Raw genomic sequence first — 19201 nt, forward strand, 5'->3', positions numbered from 1 at the left:
CCCTAGATCAGGGGTTCAGAACCATTTTTTGCCCCCTGCATCCTTTTGAGAACCTACTGAAGCCAAGGACCTCATCCCTGGAAAAATACTGAAATGCATAAAATATATGCATAGGATTATACAGGAAACCAATTACTTTGAAATTCAGTTATCAAAATATTAAAAAATATGCTTTAGAAATTGTGCTTCTTTATTAATGCATTAAATAGCAGGATCTAGTGGTGAGGATAGCGACTGCTGTAGTTTTGAAGTAGTGATAAGAATAAATATTTTGAGATACGTGCAATGTATACAAAGTAACCATTTCTTTTGATGGCAAAGGCACAGGAAAACACTAATACTACTATGCTTTGTAGCAAGGGCAGGGTTCCTTCAATTCGTAGTAGAAAGGAAAGCTAAATTTCAGTTAGCGCTCAGTGGAAATAAAGATAGAACTTTTCCCCCTGTTCATATTCATGCAGCCCCTGAATTTTAGTCAGATTAGGAACCCCTGTCCTAGGTAGTGTGTGAACTTTAGGAGAAAGCCTGAGTCAGTGGGAAATACAGGGGCTGCTTGCAGCTGTGGTCTTCCCGTTAACTGAGTGCCTGCCCCCAACATTTAAGAGCAATCTGGTTCATGCTAGGCACTGTGCTATGTGTTTGGCACACAGTAACTTTATTTTTGTTAACATTTTCTAATTATTTTGAAATAATTTCACATTTATAGACAAATGACAGGATACAGGATTTTACTCTTCTTGAGCCATCTGTGAGTAAGTTGTCCATGTGAAGCCCTGTCACCTCTGAATCATTTAGTGTGTATTTCCTGTAAGCAGGGACATTCTACTGTACAACACGGCACAGCCAGGGAATTAGCAGAGATCACCACTGCCGTCTAATCCTCAGACCCATTCCTCTTTCACCAGTGGTCCCGTAGCACCCTTTGTAGCAAAAGGATCCAATTCAGGATCACGTGTTGCATTTAATAGTCTTGGTTCTTCAGTCTTCAGTCTGGAACGGTTCCTCAGTCTTTCCTGGACTCTCATGGCCTTGATACTTTTGAAGTGTCCAGGCCAGTTATATTGTAGAATGGCCTTCAGTTTGTGTCTCTGATGTTTCTTGATGATTGGGTTCAGGTTAGGCATCTTTGGCAGGAATATCACAAGAGTGATGCTGTGTTCCTTCATTGTGTCCTATCCAACGGTACGTGGTTTAGATTTGTCTGTTACTGGCTATGCTGACTTTGATAACTTTATGAAGATGGGGTCTGCCAGGTATCTTGAATATATAGTTACTCTTTTTTCCTTTGTAATTAATAAGTATTTGGGGGAAAGTGTTTGAGTCTGTGTCAATATCCTGATCTTGTTCGAACTTCCACCCACTAGGTTTAGCAGGATATCCTTTTATGTTTCTTGGCTGAATCATTTATTACCATGATGGTTGGCAAATGGTGATATTTCTGATTCCATCATTCCTTCTACATTTATTAGTTGTTGTTTTACTATAAAGAAAAGCCCAGTCTTCCCATTTATTCATGTCAGTATGGACTCATGAATTCCTATTTTATTCAGTAGTGTATAATCTGTTACTATTGTTATTTATTTTGATGCTCAGGTTGTCCCAGATTTGGCCTTTTAAACTGGCTCCTCTGTGCTTTTGACAACACTCCATCATTATTTAAGCACTGCCTCATTTTCTAGCATGAGAAAAGGCTGTAGACATGTCTTGTATTACCCTTGATTTTCCTTGCCCCAATACTGAATTGGCCATTTCTCCCAGGATCCCTGGTTCCCTACAGCACACAGTTTAACTCTCATCTGCTCTAACTCCGTGAATTGGTAATGATTGTCCACCATTTTACAGGTAGGCATAAGAAGGCTCCAGTAAGTAACTTCCAGAGGTCCCAGAACTGCTAAGAGGCAGAGCCAAAATCTGAACTTAAAAGTTGCACATTTGTGAATGCTAATTCACGAAATTACATCCCCATTTCATAAATGAGGAGACTGAACCTCACAGAGGTTTGTTGAGCTAGTTACCTAAGGTCACATAGCTAGTAAGTGGCAGAGCTCCACCTCCGATCTCTCTGTCATCACGCTGTTCAGGATGCCTTTAAAGTGACTCCCTTGACTTCTGTTTTAATGTAAGTCCCTCGTCCCTAATACTTGTCAGGTTTTGGTTTATGAATTTCCTTTTTTTGGAGCAAGAACAAGTGTGGAAAGGCATTCTTTGTAGCGTTGTGAAAATGATGATCAGCGGCTCTGAGATGTGGCGATATCGCGATGGGCAAAGCCGGGTAACAGTGATGATTCCTTTACAGCAGCTCTTCAGTGTGGAAAGCACAGCTCAGCTTCCTGCCCAGGTGAGTGATGGGCAGCCATTCCCCACGCCTCCTGCAGGTGGTGCTCTCTGACTGTGGCCTGCCCCGGAGCCTGGCACAGGAGATCACCCTTGTTTGGATTTAAGAATTAGCCACATAAGTTTGCATAATGTGCTCTTTTAAAATTCTTCCCTTAATGTCAGATGCCCATTGTCATTTCCAGGAAAAGCAACAATTAGAGTATGAAGAGCTGATTCAGGTCTTAAAGAAAGAGCAGGACATCTATACCCATCTGGTAAAATCTCTGCAGGACTCAGACAGGTAAGGGCTGTTTGGACATCACGCACACATGAGTGCTCACCTGCGCACACACGCATGTTTTGAATAAATGCTGGTAGTCTGTGAGGCAGCACAGGCCTCTCAGTTTGCTTAGGAAGCTTCAAGTGCTCGCGTGGTGACTGCCTTATTTAAATCAGGTATACCTATTTTCTATCAAAAATTGTCTGATGTTTGGCAATGAACTTAGGATAAAAATATAATAATCACTCAGATTTTTGTAATACTTTGTTATAGATTTATTTTTTCTTTTTTAATTGTGGTAACTGGTTTATAACACTATATAAATTTCAGGTGTGCCTCATTATATTTTGATTCCTGTGTAGGTTACATCATGTTCACCACCTGGAGACTAATTACCATCCATCATCACACACATGCGCCTAATCACCCCTTTCTCCCTCCTCCCTCCCCCTCTGGTAACCACCAATCCAATCCCTGTCTGTATGTGTTTGTTGTTGTTTTTACCTTCTGTTTCTGAGTGAGATCATATGGTATTTGACTTTCTCCCTCTGACTTATTTGACTTAGTATAATACCCTTAAGGTCTATCCATGTTGTCACAAATGGGCAGATTTCATTTTTTTTTTTTTATGGCTGAGTAGTATTCCATTGTGTATATACCACATCTTCTTTATCCATTCATCCCTTGATGGGCACCTAGGTTGCTTCCAAGTCTGGGCTATTGTGAATAATGCTGCAATGAACATAGGGGCGCCTGTATCTTTATGCATTAGTGTTTTCATGTTCTTTGGATAAATTCCTAGCAGTGTAGTAGCTGGATCATATGGTAGATCTATTCTGAACTTTTTGAGGAATCTCCATACTGTTTTCCATGGTGGCTGTACCAGTTTGCACTCCCACCAGCAGTGGATGAGGGTTCTCTTTTCTCCAAGTCCTCTCTGACACTGTGGTTTCCGGTCTTGGTAATTATACCCTTCTGACGGGAGTGAGGGGTGTGTAGTTTTGATTTGCATTTCCCTAATATTTAGTGATGTTGAACATCTTTTTGTGTGCCTTTTGGCCATCTGTATATCTTCTTTGGAGAAATGTCTGTTCAGATCTTTTGCCCATTTTTAAATTGGATTGTTAGTTCTTTTAGTGAGATGTATGAGTTCTTTATATATTTTAGATATTAACCCCTTATCAGATATATTGTTTGCAAATATCTTCTCCCAGTTGTTAGGTTGTCTTGTTCTTTTGTTGATGGTTTCCTTTGCTGTGCTGAAGCTTTTCAGTTTGATGTAGTCCCATTTGTTTATTTTTTCTGTTGTTTCCTTGCCCAGTCAGACATGGTCTTTGAAAATATGCTGCTAAGTGATACTGAAGAGCATACTGCCTATGTTTGCTTCTAGAAGTTTTATGGTGTCAGGTGTTATCTTCAAGTCTTTAATCCATTTTGAGTTAATTTTTGTGTATGGTGAAAGATATGGTCTACTTTATTCTTTTGCCTGTGGCTGTCCAGTTTTCCCAACACCATTATTTGAAGAGACTTTCCTTTCTCCATTGAATGTTCTTGGCTCCTTTGTCGAAAATTAGCTGTCCATAGATGTATGGTATTATAGATTTAGAAAGTGCTTCCATGTGTATTATCTCATGCGATCCTCACAGCTCTTCTGTGAGGTAAATAGTATTGGTATCCCTATTTTCTGTGAGGCCATGAAAACTACGAGAGGTTAAGTGACTTGTCCAAAGTCACTCAGGTGGTGAGTGGCAGAACCCCGGGACTCAAACACGTCTATGTGTCTTGGAGTGACTTGTGTCTTTACGGAATTGTTGAAACGATTTGGTACCAGTGAGTTGCGGGGAGGAACACTGATTACAGGCTCGCGGTCTTGATCTAGCCCTGGCTCTGTGTCCAGAGGCGAGTGGCCTGCTCTGGGCCTCTGTTTGCTCATCTGTAAGTGCAGGGTTGGCCTCAGGGATTTCTCATATTAAGAAATCATCTCTCTACACACTGAGATAGTTACAGGTGAAAGGATATGATGTCTGGGGTTCATTTCAAAACCATCCAGAAATGGAGGGAGTGGGCGGGGATACTGAAGGAGCAAGATTGCCTGTGGCTCCCTGATTGTTGGGGCGGTGGATGGGCAGATGGGGAGGGGCTCGCTCATTAGGTTGTCTTATTTTGTATGTGTCTATTTATTTTCCACAATAAAAAATTAAAAAACATCCTGCCTCCCTGCTCCTCTCTGTCCCCTTCACTCTAGCTGTGTGAAGTCTACGTTGTCCCTGGGCCGTGTGTCTCCTGCCTCTGCCTTTGCGTGGATTTCCGTACCCTCATTTGTCTCCTGCTAGTCCTTGAGAATTCATCTGGAGGCCCAAGCTAATCCCCAGGACATGTCGGTACATTGTGTGCATGTCTGGTCCCGGCCCACATCCTGCTGTGGCCCAGGAGCTCCCTCAGGGCGGGAGTCCTGTCTTGTCCCTTTCCCAGGGCCTGTCCTAGCGGCTGGTGTGGAGCAGGCACTCGGGAAATGTTCTGTGGGTGAATACTCCCCACACCCCCCCAGTCTTCTAAGTTATGAGATAATTTTCAGATTTTTAAATCTGAAATGAGATTAGAGAAAATGAAAACATGCTGATGAAATTCTGAGAGTAGGCATCACTCCCTGAAAGTGAGTTTTTTCAAGAAGCCTCAGCTGCTAGTCGTTTTCACTGGGCTGGGGGGAGGGCAGGGGGACAGTGGTTGAGTAATGCTGGGAAACTCCAAGGGGGAATGGGCGAAGTGAGCTTAATTGCACATTTTCTCCGGGTGGAAGCAGATTTGATTCTGGGCCCTGAGCGGCCCTGTGGGTGGATATGGATGCTGTCAAGCCTCCTCAGCATCGTGGATGGCTCTGCGTTTCATAGGCTCTTTCTTAATGAATAAAAATGTGGGATGGGATCAAGGTGGGTCAGGGCCGTGACTAATAGGAATGCTTAAAAGCTTTCCTGTTCATCTTCAGAGTCGAAATACGTTTAGGGTGAGACAGACCTGGGTCCACATCCCAGCTCTGCCATCCAGCAGCTCTGAGCTCTCTGGTAAGTCGCTTTTCACTGGGCCTCAGCATATGTGTTTGTACAATTGAGATTGGCCTGCTCACCTATCCACCTACCTATTTACCTGTCTACCTACCTACCTCACAGGGTTGTTTTGAAACGGGATGATGATGTGTAAGGCCTAATTCTAGCTGGCACATGGTAAGCACTCAATAAATGGTAACACTTATTAAGAATAATAGCAACGTGGAAAGCTTCTGTATGCCTCAGTAGCCCAATAAGCATGAACCCAGCTTGTAGGGGCTTTTGAGTCCTCAGGCCCGGCCATATCCAGAGGGCAGAACTGTGGGCTAAGGCAGGTAGAGCCCCCTTTGGTAACTCCAGCATTGCTCGCTCTCTGGAAACTGGCAGTAAAGGTGGATGACGCTAGGGTCATCTGATGGACTTGTAATTGTAGCTGGAAAGGGAGGGCAGGGAGGAAGGAAGCTAGTTATGGGCAACTCTATGCCTGGTCCTTTCCCCTTCACTGTGTGTTGCTCACAGCAACACTTAGAATTCTGTCGGTGGCTTCGTCCCCATAATACAGAAGGGGGAATCTGCTCTCGGAGATGTTAAGGGTATCACCCAGGCTTCCACAGTGAGGCATTGTCAGAGCTCAGCTCTGCCTGGCTCCCGAGCCCAGGCCCTTACTGAGGCATTGGCACTAGTACAGATGCCCTGCCCTGTAGCTCAGAGTTTCTCAGCCTCGGCGCTGTTGGGATTTGGGGCTAGGTAATTTTTTGTCGTGAGGGGCTGTCCTGTGCGTTGTAGGATGTTTAACAGCGTCTCTGGCTTTTACCCGTACATGCCTGTAGCACCCTCCCCTGCCCTAGCTGTGGCAACCGACAGTGTCTCCAGATATTGCTGCATGTCCCCTGGGGAGTTAGACTGCTGTAACTCATGAGAATCAGCAAGTTTGGCTTATAAATGCCATTTTTTGTTTGGGAGTTATTAGGGTATGTGAGGGAAGGAAATAATGTTTGTTGAGCACCCGTATGTGTTAGGCACTATGCCGAGCTCTTTCTTATATAACATCTCAGTTAATCCTCAAAGCCATCTTGAAGGAAAGGTATCAGCCCCATTTTACAGATGAGCATATCAGGACTCAGGCAGTTTAATGGACTTGCCTGAGGTCAGGGAGCTAGTTAGGGGTGCTGTGCCATTTGGAGCTTGGATCTCTCTGACTCCTCATTTCTGCTTCCCCTGCTACATTCCAGGAGGAAGAACGCACAAGACTTTCATTTCTCTCTGAGTGAAGCACCTTTTGTTCCACCAACTCCTCACACCTTGCAGAGATTCTGGAGTTGGGGAAACATAAGTGACAGACAGAGGAGCAGCAGCTGTGTACTTTTCACCCCGTCAGGAAATGGAAGCGGGAGGGAAGCAGTTAGCTCTCCCAGCCCTAATTGCAGGAGCCTCACTCAAACACCCTCCTTTTGCCCCTGGTTAAATGTCTCGGCAGCACGAGCGCATCCAAGTGAGTGCTGTGCTGTGACACCTCCATAAGGTTTTCCATCAGCCGTACAAATTGATCATTATGATTGTCTTGAAATGGAACTAGGTACAGGTTGCTGGTAGGGCCCCTTCCCTTGAAAGGAGATGGCTTCACAATGAGCAATCTTCAAAACAGCGAGCATAGAAGATTAGACATAATGCTTTATTTTCCTTCCAAAATCTGTTGATTTGTGTGTGCAGTTCCATGGGTGGAACTGGAAGAAATCTCTGAAGCCGAAGTGGGGCTTGAGTGTGTAGCACACATATTCAGAGCAATAGCTCCCAACGATTTCAGGGCTGTGGAGCCCTTTTGAAAAATCTGGTGAAAGCTATGGGCCTTCTCCCTAGAAAAATGCACATATTCGTAAGTTTTTACAGACAGTTTCAACGTGTTGATGGACCCTCTTAAGGAACTGTAGGTCAGAGGCTGGATGGAGAGTGATGTGTTTCTCGGTGCTTAGAGAAGCAGGCCTTCTGATTTGTTAGCGTGTGTTGGTAGTCTCGGAAAATGTTCATGTACTTTGACCGAGGAATTGCGCTCCTGGGAATCCGTCTTAGGAAACTAACCTGAGTGTGAAACAAAGCTTTAGGTGCAGAGATGTCCATGGAAACGTGTTGTTCAGGTGTTGACTGGGGTCTCTGTTCCTCCGAGAGCTGAGTGTAATCAGTTGAAATCACTGGCCAGTGCCGTGTCCAGAGTCTTCTTGAGGATCTGCGCTGACCAATTCAGTAGCCACTAGCCATGTGACTATTTAAATTTAAATTAAAAAACGTAAGCATTCAGTTGCTCAGTCTGTTGGCCACATTTCAAATGCTCGATGGGCACATTTAGCTAGTGGCTACGGTATTAGCGCACATGAAAAACACGTCCGTCACTGGACAAAGTTCTGGTGGCAGTATTCTGCAAGATTAATGAAGATTCTGGGAGGTGTGCATTTTCATGGCCTCTTCTGATTTGTGAGTTGCTGGTTTCGTGCAAGCTCTCTGTGTAGCTCAGCACTGTATCATGGTGACCCACATGTGAAACTTGACATCCCCCTCCCAAAATAGAAATCCACTCTGCTGTGTATTTGAGTGGCTAACTCATCACAGTGGTGTTCTCTTGGCCCTCGCTTGGTCCTTCTCTCGCTCTTATTGTTGGGGCACTCTTCCTTTCTTTTTTCTCTTCCTTCCTGCCCTTCACTCTTAGCCCCAGTACCGCCTCTTTAGGACTGACACAATGGACATCCTCCCTTGTCTCCTCTTCTGGAGAGTGTCCCCTTCTGTACCCAGGCTCTCACAAGACATTTTTCCACCTAGAGAAACATTCTGGGGAGTTAAACATTTCTACCTAGTTGCATCTGAAGCAAAAACTTGGAAATGATCGAAATGTCCACTGGTAGGGGATGAGTTAAAGTAAATGATGGGACATGCACCTAATTTAATATCATATAATCACGAAAAGTGATGTTTGCAGAGAGTTTCCAAAAATGTGGGAAAATGTTTAAGTGAGAAATGCAAAATTTAGTATTGTACATCTATTATTCTTGCGACATTGTAAAAATACTCAGGGAAAAAGATTGAGAGGAAATGCAGTCTACCATGTGTTAATTGATAGTGGGTTCATGGTAATTTTTATTTTCTTTATACTTTTATATTTTAAATTTTATGTAATAAACATATTTACTTTTATAACCAGAAAAACCACAAATGACATAAAAATCTAAGGAACGCTTGCTGGGTTTTGCATCTTTAAGTACAAATAGATGTGTTTTACAATTTCTGGTGTCTTGTTTTACCAAGTATCAACAACCTGCAGGCTGAGTTAAACAAAATTTTTGCTCTGCGGAAGCAACTGGAGCGGGATGTGCTCTCATATCGGAATTTACAAAAGACCCTGGAGGAGCAGATCAGCGAAATTCGGAGGCGGGAAGGTACACGCTCTCTTGTATGTATTTCCCTTTGGTTTTTCCACTTGGAGGGCCTTGGCTGAACTTTAAGAGTCCTAAGACTTTCGTAGGAGAAGAGGCACCCACAGGATTTCACCTGGGGGTTCCTTTTTTGTGGTGACTGTGTTAATGTTGGCTCTCCCGATCTGTATCCATCTGGCTTCAGCCTTCGTAGTAGAAAGGCCCAGCAAATTGTATTGGTGCTGCAGAGAGTCTGCTGCAGGATGGCTTCCTTGCTGCCTCTCCTGTGGTCTGCATCATCTGATACTTCTAGCTCCAGATAACCTTGGAACCTTGTAGTCTCCTTTCTCTAGTAAACAGCCCTCATTGCCCAAAGCTTCTGGACTCTCCCTACTGCAGCGCCCGCTGCAGCGTGCCCGGATGGCACAGACACATGAGCGTGAGGTTGCTGTTCATGTTGCAACAGTTACTGTTTAGCACTCTCATGACCACAAGTGGATTCACTTGGGGAGGACTGCAGGATGAGGGCCTGTGGTCCGTGCATTGCTGTGCTCATCGCAGTAATATCTGGCCCTCTCCCTTGCTAGAACCTGAGCCCCTTAGAGTCTGGATTGGAATCTCCTTCCTTTCTGTATCTCTCACCTGCTGCCTGGCACAAATGGTAAAATTTGGTAATAGCAACGGTAGGTTTGACATTTCTTGAGCACCTGCTGTGTACAAGGCGCAGCACCTGGCACTTAACTTCTCATCTCTGCTCCTGACATTCATCCCATTAGGTAGCATAGGTAGTGACTTCATTTTACAGATGGAGAAACTGAGGCTCAGAGCTGGGCGTGGGGGTGGATGTACCCAGATTTGGGCCAGAGCAGCTTCCTCTGAAGTGTAGCACTTCCTGGTATATCAGGTGTAGCAGCTCCTAGCCACATGTGTTAAATGAGATCATGTTTGTGGCTGTGCCTCACTCAGTAAATGCCTGCCCCTCCTCTGCAACTTCCCTCCCTATTACAGTGTGACCTGTGCTGCAGAAGAAGCTGACCCTTAGGTCGGTGGCCAGATTCTCTTGTTTGAGATCTGGCGGGCACATTCTGCACTTGGTGTGCTCGTTACCATGGCAGGCTCCGGGGCCAGTAAGAAATACACCAGGCACTTTTATTTCCCTTAGGGTTGACCCTTGAGGGTCACATCTAATTTTCCTGTATTCTCACCTGAACAGAATCACTTCCTCATTTAAACTGAAATCACTATTTACTTGTGCCACTCAGAATGGTCTCCAGGCACAACACTTGGTGTGCAAATTATAATTCAGAATTGGCCACAGTGAAAGCCTGTACAGCCCGTGATGAAACCATACATTGAAATATCAGCATGCAGAGAAAGAGGGAAAATTACTTTTGCTCTAAAGGTTAAAACTCCCTGTGTATACTGAAGTCCCCCTCCCGCCCCCACCCAATTCACGTGGCCTCAGGTGGGTTACACTGGGACTGGTCTTGGACGGATCTATTTCTGATATTCTTTTTGTCCTCTTCCCACTTTTTTTTTTTTTGGCAGAAGAAGAACCGTTTTCATTTTATAGTGATCAAACGTCTTATCTGAGTATTTGCCTCGAAGAGCCCTATCGGTTTCAAGTGGAGCAGTTTTCTCAAGAAGAACTTAAGAAAAAGGTATCGACCTGTTAACTCAGTTCTTTGTTGGTTATTTGTTGTCTCTTGGGTTCTCGATCAGAGGTGTGAGATTCTGAAAGCCCCTTTCCTCTCCTTTCTTCCCTCTCTCCCTGCCTGTCTTTGTTCCTTCTCTGTACGTTACCTGGAGGGCCCTCCCCCATGTCTGATAGACGCCTTCTCAGGCTGGAGGACCCAGCCCAAGCTTGATCTCCCCTCACACAGGCTTGATCAGTCCCTCCACATAGTTAGCCACATTTTTCTTGGGTCATTCGTCTCTCTTCTTGTGCCTAATCTCATTGATGTCCTTCTCATACTAGTCTCTGATTATCTGGGTATTTGTCTGTATCCTCTGCTAGGCTGTGAACATCTTAAAGTTAGTGATTGTATCTTACTTATTTCTGATTTCCCAGTACCTGGCACACATAGTGGGAGTTAATAGATGCTTTTTGAAAGAATAAAGGTCCAAGTTTGATCAATAAATCTTGTTTAAAACTGGAAAGGTTTTTCAATCTGTTGATCATTGGTGTAGTTAGAGTAGATTGGTATTTCCAGTTTCTAAGAGCCATTGATAAGAATAGGACGTTGTGAGCTCAGAGGAGATGGTGATTTATTGTAAAATTGTCGTATGTATGACAGATTCAGTTTCTATCTTGGAATAATTCACATTATGGGGGAGTGGACAGAAATAAACAAGTAATTGCAATATGGAGTACAAGGGTGGCCATAATAGGCAGACGTACAAGGTAGAGGGGTAGCAGAGGAGAGGTTAACTGTTGGGGGTTGGGAGGTGCTCATTTGATCAGTTGAAGCTTCTCAACAAAAGAGAGGCCTGAATTGGGTTTTGAAGGATGAATAGGAGTTTGTCTAGGAGGGCTTTCTCAGCAGAGAGAGAGAAAAAACAGCAGGTACAAGGTACAGAAGAAGTAGAAAGAACTATAAATATTTAGTGTTTTGGGAGGAGTGGCAAGGAGTATTGAGGCATCTGCTAGTTTCTGAAGACGAAGAAAATGGGATGATAATAGCTGCTGTTGGTCCTTCCTGTGGCTGTGTCAAGGATAGGAGGTAGTTCACTTAGTTGGCACTTAGTGAGTGTTTGTAGAACCAGAATGCTTTGTTCTTCCCACTGTAATGTCCTTGAGGGTTGGGTGCACTTTCTGTTCACGTTTGGTGTGTTGGACATCTGCTTTGTGAGGGTAGGGTTGCCCACCGTACTTGAGGGGCTCATGCTAACCCCAGTTAAGAAGTCTTTGGAAAATTACTGGCCATGGGGCTTTGAAACTTGCAGGGAATGAAGGTGGTGTCTGCTCAGCTGCTTGTGTTCCTGGCCTCGCGGGTGCATTGGCTAATGCCTTGAGGAGGTGCGCTGGCTGGGAGCCCTGCTTCTCAGCTCTGGGCCTGGCTCTGCCCTGTCCCGCGTGACTGGGCACTCCAGCTCCTCCTTGTAAAATGGAGGTAGTTGTACGAGCCCGTCCACCTCCTCAGGATTTCTGTAAGGAGTGATTGACTAAAGCTTGTGGGAGTATTTTAGGAGCTGTAAATTGCTTTATAATTGAAGGCTATTATTATTACTGACATTGCTAGATAGGTGTACAAAGAAGATTGATGTTGTAAAATAAGGCCCTGACACAGTCTTAGAGGCTGCCGTCTCTGGGGACTTGTTCTCTAGAGAGAGTCTCAAGTACCAGACAGATAGTGTTAGCTGTCATCAACTGCATATTTAGCCTGTACCAAGGAGGTTAGGGTGTGGAGATAATGATCATGGTCCGTTCTCACAGTCACCCATTCCACAGATGAGGAAATGAAGGCTTAGAGTAGGCAGCTTGCCCAGATCTCTTTGCCTTGAACTGGTGGCTCTGGGGTTAGAATACAGGTAGACCTGTGTTTTTTTTTTTTTTCCACTGTACCCAGGATAGCCTGAAGACTAGGATCAGGCCTCCTGATTCTCCATAATTGTGATGCTGAAAAATCTGCTCAGTGGGAAGGTCTGTGGCCAGGCCATGGCCTGGGAGGCTGAAGTCTGCTGCTGGGTAGCCCATCCTCTGCCTGCTCTTCTCTCTTAGGTCAGTGACCTTTTGCAGCTCGTGAAGGAACTGTATGCAGACAACCAGCACCTGAAGAAAACCATTGTTGATCTCTCCTCCATGGGTCTCCAAGGAGGCGACAGACTTGAGTCAAGAGAACAAACAGAGGTAAGAAGAAACATACTTGTTGTCATGTGCTAATTACAAAAAATAACAACCCCCCAAATTTCTCGAGACTGCATCTGTCCTGGGGAGGTCTCTACTGAAGTTCCAGTCTTGGCTGTGGATGGGTGTTGAGGGCCCCCCAGGTCAGCAGGTCTGTCTGTGGGCTTCCTCAAGTTTGGGTCATGTCTGCATGAACACTGATATACTGTGATGCTGTTGACTCCAGGTCCGGCTCTGGGATCTGTGCTGCAGATGGCACATCTGGATGATTGATATGGTCTCAGAAGGATCTGGACAGTTGCCAAATCACCCAGATAATTTGGGTAGTATAGATGCAGTCTTAATGAATTCATTAACATTGAAAAATAAACTAGTAAACATATTTTTCATTTACTTTTTGTATTAATCCTCTGCATTTTGTGCCTCTTCTTCTCACTCTTCGTGGCATCTGGACTTATGGATTTGACCGGGTGTGGGTTGTTCCTTCCCACACATACCCAGGAACTCCTGTGTGCTCTGCCATTTACAGGGAGTAAGCAGTCGGTGTCCCATGAGCCCACAAGTCCAGCTTCCTGACTGGGAATTTTCTTCTGTTGGCATTTGAAAGTCTGAAAGGGCCACGAAAGGTTAAATCGTGGTGTCTCTGCACTAAAGAGTGTGTGGTTCACTGGGCTCGTGTACTCACTGAGGGTGAGAGGCCCATTCCGTTGGCCTGCCCCAGGGAGGAGGAGGGGAGTCTTGTTCATTCACCCTGATGACTTCTGAGTCTCTGCTCATCTTTGTGGTGTGTTGTCTCCGACTTTCTCTGTTGTTGGCCCGTGCCACACAGTAGGAAGACCCTGAAGTTGTGACAGTGAGGAGGAGCTTGTCGTTGCCTCCCTTTAGCCCCTGCCTTGGCCTAACTCTCCCTCAGGAAGAGCCTTGCTCCATGTGTGTGTGGGCCTTGTTTCAGAAGACTGAACTGTTCTCACTGGTACGGCCTTTTTGTACCTGGTTTCCCCAGAATCATCTTGGCTGCAGTTGTCTTGAACACAGCCTGGTGTAGCAGGTAAATGGAGGTCTCATTGCCACATCATTTCTGGGGAAAGGTTTGTCAGCCTTAAGCTATCTCCTCCCGCCTTCAAAGTGGGAGATGCTCAAAGGTATTTATGCTGTGCTGTGGCCATCTGCTCTCTTTGAGAGGGGGCAGCTTATTGATCTTAGCCTCCAGGGCTCCAGATAATTTTGGAAACCAAGAATATCTGCAGCCCATTTAGGGAGAAACAAGTCTCTTGCTTTGTTTTCTCCCAGGCAGCATTTTTAATAAGCAGCTCATTCTTCACCTACTTCATTTGAGTCGTAAATGGCAAGTTTGTTTGTTCATTTGCCCTTTGAAAAAAATCTGTTAAATGTCCCATTATGTCCTTTGGAGAACAGAGGCTTTTTCCTCTTCCCACTCAGATCTTAATACCAGCCGATTCAGATTTGAGTCATTTGTCAGATTGCACTTCAATTTGATGTTCCCTATGAATAGCTTGTCTTTTGTAGCGCAGCTCCCCGTCTTCCCCCGGAATGGGATGGGAAGATCCACGTGGGAAGGATGATGTTCTCTCAATAATTGTGAGCTGAGGGAGGAGAGGTCGCTAGGGATGAGGATGGGGTGGCAAAGAGGGAGGTTGCCATTCCCTGAGAGTGCGTGTGGTTTTCCTTTGATGGGAAACAAGGCATAAACATACTGGAAATGCTTACATGTCCATGGCATTTTCTGAACGGCAGGGCTTGCAGAGTCGGGGCTGGGTACCATTCCTGCTCTCTAGGAGCCTGTAAGTCAGAAAAGGAAAAAAGAATAAAAAGCACATAGATTTTGTGTTTTTAAAATTCAGTATTTTTTCTCCAATATTTATTTAACCCACACCGTTACCTTACACTTGGAAAATAGAGAAAAGAAATTACCCCTAATCCTGTCACTTTAAAACACACACAATTAATTAACATTTTGGAATCTTTCCTTTTCTATTTGAGTATATGGACACATGCCCACAATACATGTATAGTTTTGATTCCTGTTTTTTCCCAATTGCTGTTATGTTATAGCATCTTATTCCATCTTGTGGATGCACTGAAATTTAACAACTGCCTCGCGATTTTTGGATGTATAGATTGTTTTCAGTGATTCACTATTTTAAATTACCTGATCTGTATCTTTGGACACAAATCTTTTTCTGGGTCTAGGGTTTTTTTCCTTAGACTGTATTCCTAGATGTGTAATTACTAGGTCAAAAGTACAGATGTAGCTAGATATAGGTATAAAATAGGTGTATAGTTAATTTTCTTATACCCTCCCCCTGCAACTTTTAATTTGATGAAGGGTATAAACAGTAGGAAGCCCTTGATACAGTCAGGTTTGTCTTTAAACCTGGTGTGGACTTCCTCCAGCTGGTTACGACAGTGTTTATTCCCTGAACGCGGGCAGTTCACTTAAAAACCAGCCAAACAAACAAAAGACCAAGAACAAGTAACCTTTTGTTCTAAAGTGCATTTAAAAGAGATTAGATTAAATTAGATTAGGTTAGATTTAAAAAATCTCTAATGGGATTGCCCCATTTCCTTATAATTATTTACTGGTTGTTAATTTATGTATTATTATAGAAAAATGTGGTTGAGAATTGAAGTACAGGGGTGATTTGAACAGACTACAGACAGGGTGGTGAGCATTGAATACCATGATCTATGTGACGTGGAGCTGCCACCTCTAAGCGACAGGATGTGTGTGTGAGTGCTCAAAAAGAGTTAATCGCTAGTATTATTTACTTATATTTAGGAATGGTTAGAAAATGAAGATTGGGTTTTTTTGGCCTAGGGAGAAAACGTAGATTAAGGGGCATAATTTAATTGAACTCAGATATTTGTGGAGCTGTCATGTTGAATAAGAAATAGACCTTGTGTGACTCTAGAGGACAGAAGTGGTACTCAGAAGTAGAAGGTGCTTGTTAACTTCCGTTATTAGTAACAGAATATAATTTGGCTTATTGGAAGCAGTTTAATTTCATTAAAAGCAGGAAGTTTCTTACAATTCATCTTTGTAAGTTACTGTGAGTTTTACATGGTTTATAAAGCCCTTGGCAGAGTGCCTGGTAGGTAGTAGGCACTCAGTTAAACACAGCTATTTTAATTTTATTTTTTAGGAAGTTAGTGGCAGAGTTGGAACTACAACCCTCTTCTGACTCTGTTCAGTGTTTTAGCAACACCATAGGGCATTGCTTCCAAAGTTTAACGTACATGTGAATTTCCTGGGGATCTTGTTAAAGTGAAGATTCTGGTTCAGTAAGCCTGGCATGGGGCCTGAGAACACACTTGGAGTAGCAAGACCAGAGGTAATCCTGGAAACCTTTTGGTTCCAGCTTCATTTTGAAAAAATCTTTATTCATTTGTCTGTCTTTCAGCAGTGTGTTATTGAGCACCCAGCCTCGGTCCCTGCCCCATCCAGTATGTAATGCACAGAAGCAGACAGGCACTTGCCACCATGTGGTGAGGGCTGCGATGGAGCGAGTGTGGAGTACGAGGGGAGCATGTAGACAGGGCCCAGCCTTTGCTTGAGATCAGGGGAAGTTCTTTCTGGAGGAGGAAGGAGAGCCTGCAAAGCAGATCCAGAAAGAATAGCCCCAGCGGCAGGAGGAGAACCAGGAGAGTGCGGGTGTCTTAGGGACGGAGTGTTGACTAGTGTCAAGTACTCTGAGAAGACAAGAAAGGAAAACAGCCAAGAAGTTGGCAGGGAGCCGTTTATGACCTGGGCAGTTTCAGCAGAGTGAGGAGGGGACAGAGGCCTATGGCAGTGGATGGAGGAGGGTGAGGAGTGAGGAAATGAAGAGAGAGCCGGCTGACGCTTTGAAGTGTGGTCTCTTCCTAGCTGGTGAGTGAGAGGGCTGGAAGCAGAGCCCGCTTGTAGAGGCTCATAGGTCTTCCTGACGTCTTGTTCTGAGTCTTTGAAAATTTATGTCCCATATGGCATGAGGGACATTTCTCTATGTCCACACCGTTTAATTTCTTGACCGTTGCTGGAAACTGAGAGTTTGCTTTTAATTTTGACCAAGTCAGCAGAGGTAAAGAGAAATGAAAGTTAATTTTTATTTCAGTGTATTGAGTAATAGAGGTTATGGTTCTGGAAATGAAGAATAACTTCAATGCTTTTGATATTTCAACTTGGAATGACACGGGTTAACACTACTTTGCTCAGCCTAATTTAACCCCTTAAACCCTTCTTTTATCCACTGGGTTGGGGAGGAGCCTCTCCCTGCCTCCTCCCTGATCCCATGTGGCTTCTATCTCCCATGCTAGAAGGTCTTTGGGGACCTTTTGTGAGCAGTGGCTAGAGAGTGTTGGCAGCAACAGCCACATCACAGAAGGTGAGGACAGACAATTCTTTCAAGAAGCTTGGAAAGAGGCAGAGAGCGCTCGGTGACCAGAGCTGTTGGGGGTCTGAGGGGGACTGTTGTTGTTCTCTTTGTAAAGATGGGAGAGGCTCTCCTCCAGCATTTTGTTAGGAAAAAATGCAAACACAGCAAAGTGAAAAGAACTTTACAGTGAATACCCATACACTCACCACCTCGATTGTACTCCTATTTCCCACCTATCCGTCATCACTCCATCTTATCTGCTTGATAAATTTTAATGTAAACTATAAACATTTGTGTACTTCCCCCTAATTACTCTAGCATGTGTATCTTTAACTTCAATATATGTTTATAGTTATTTTTTCTTTTAAGGTTAAATTTACATACAATGAAATATGGAAATCGTAAGTCCACATTTGCTAAGTTTTGTAAATATTTGTACCTTTGTAACCCAAACCCCTATCAAGGTCCCTCATGTCCCTTCTCGTCAATTCCCACCCCCACCCGCACTCCCCTTCTAATTTGCTTCCAACATGTGTTAGTTTTGCCTGTACCAGACTTTCATATAAATGGGAATTTAAAGTGTGCTCTCTTTTGTGTAAAGCTTTTTTCACCAGCGCAGTGTTTTTGAGATTCATCCATGTTGTTATGTGAATCAAGTTTGTTCCTTTTTATTGCTAAGTAGTCTTCCATCTTATGAATATATTACAATTTGTTCATTCTGCTATTAATGTACATTTGGATTGTTTCAGGTTTTGGATATTATGATATAAGCTGTTACGAATATTCATGTAGCAGTCTTTCTGAGGACATTTGTTTTCCTTTTCCTGGTAGAATTCCTGGGTCATAGGCTTATTAGTTTTATAAGAAATTGCCACTACTTTTTCCAAAGTAGTTTAACATTTTATACTCCCACCACCAAGTTGATAGTCCTAGTCTGTATTACTTGGGAATGTTTTAGTAATAATGAGGGAAGAAGCCAATAAGGGAGAGAACTTCCTCATCCATCTTTAGGAACTTTGATGCCTTAGTAAGTATACTTGTGCAAGTCTGGTCTGTTAGTGCATCATAGTGTGTGAGATCTGATTTGTAAGATCGTCGTTCTGTCTGGTCCTGATTGCAGATTTGGATATGTTAGTTTGAATGTGTTCTGATCGTGGACAGTTTTCTATAAAATGACTTTCTGAAGTCAGTTTGATTTGTTTTGTTTTTCTTCTTCCAAAACAAGGGTTTCGTCTAAAAGGAAGATCAGAAAAGTTTAAGTTGGGCTAGGAAAATTCTGAGGGTAATTGACTATTGTAAGAGTTCATAAAATAAAACTACGGAGATGGAACCTTAGACATCTCCTGTGTACAACATGCCCAGCAGGTGACCCAGCCTTACTTTGTGGTTTCAGCACTTCAGTGCAGAGCTCACTACTTCATTGGTGAGGTGAGGTTTGGTATAATTTTGAAACAGCTTTGACTTATTGCCTCCCTGGATGTGCCCACCTTTCCACTCATTTTTTATGAGGTTAGTCCATGTGTCCCCTGAGTAGAACTTTTGCTCTTCCGGAGAGCTGAGACCTGGCCCTCTTGAGGGTGGTCCTGTCCATTCTCTAGAATGCAGAATGTGGAAGCTTTGGGATTTATGCTTCTTTAAGGTGTTAGGGATTTATGCAGTCCTTGCAAATAACTGTCCTTCATTTTCAAAAGCATGAAGTTATCATCAGGCAAGCTTGATACTCATTAGCAATGAGGACTTTTTTGTCAGCAAAATGACAGTGTTGCTGGGACTGTCCATCTCAGATGTGTGGCAGTCAAAAAAGAGCTTTATGCCCTGTGCTAAATAGGAGAAGTGATGCATAAATTGGGCACATCATAAATTTCATTTACTGCTTCCTCGCTATTTGATATGTTCAATTCCATCAATAGCTATTTTCCAAAATCTTGTTACTTTTATGTAATCTG

The 19201-nt window shown here is 43.7% G+C and overlaps 1 protein-coding gene across 3 annotated transcripts in view; it reads left to right on the forward strand.

The window, feature by feature from the left end:
• Positions 1-19201, forward strand: part of CDK5RAP2 (CDK5 regulatory subunit associated protein 2) — a 172942-nt gene that overhangs the window by 83961 nt on the left and 69780 nt on the right. For all 3 annotated transcript variants that reach the window (XM_014830376.3, XM_014830375.3, XM_044778939.2), the window contains 4 exons: positions 2520-2617; positions 8929-9059; positions 10584-10696; positions 12757-12885. In XM_014830376.3, the coding sequence (XP_014685862.3) occupies positions 2520-2617; positions 8929-9059; positions 10584-10696; positions 12757-12885 (471 nt within the window). The remainder of the gene's footprint in view (positions 1-2519; positions 2618-8928; positions 9060-10583; positions 10697-12756; positions 12886-19201) is intronic.

Source organism: Equus asinus, chromosome 10 (genome assembly GCF_041296235.1).
Source record: "Equus asinus isolate D_3611 breed Donkey chromosome 10, EquAss-T2T_v2, whole genome shotgun sequence".
NCBI classification, from domain to species: Eukaryota; Metazoa; Chordata; class Mammalia; order Perissodactyla; family Equidae; genus Equus; species Equus asinus.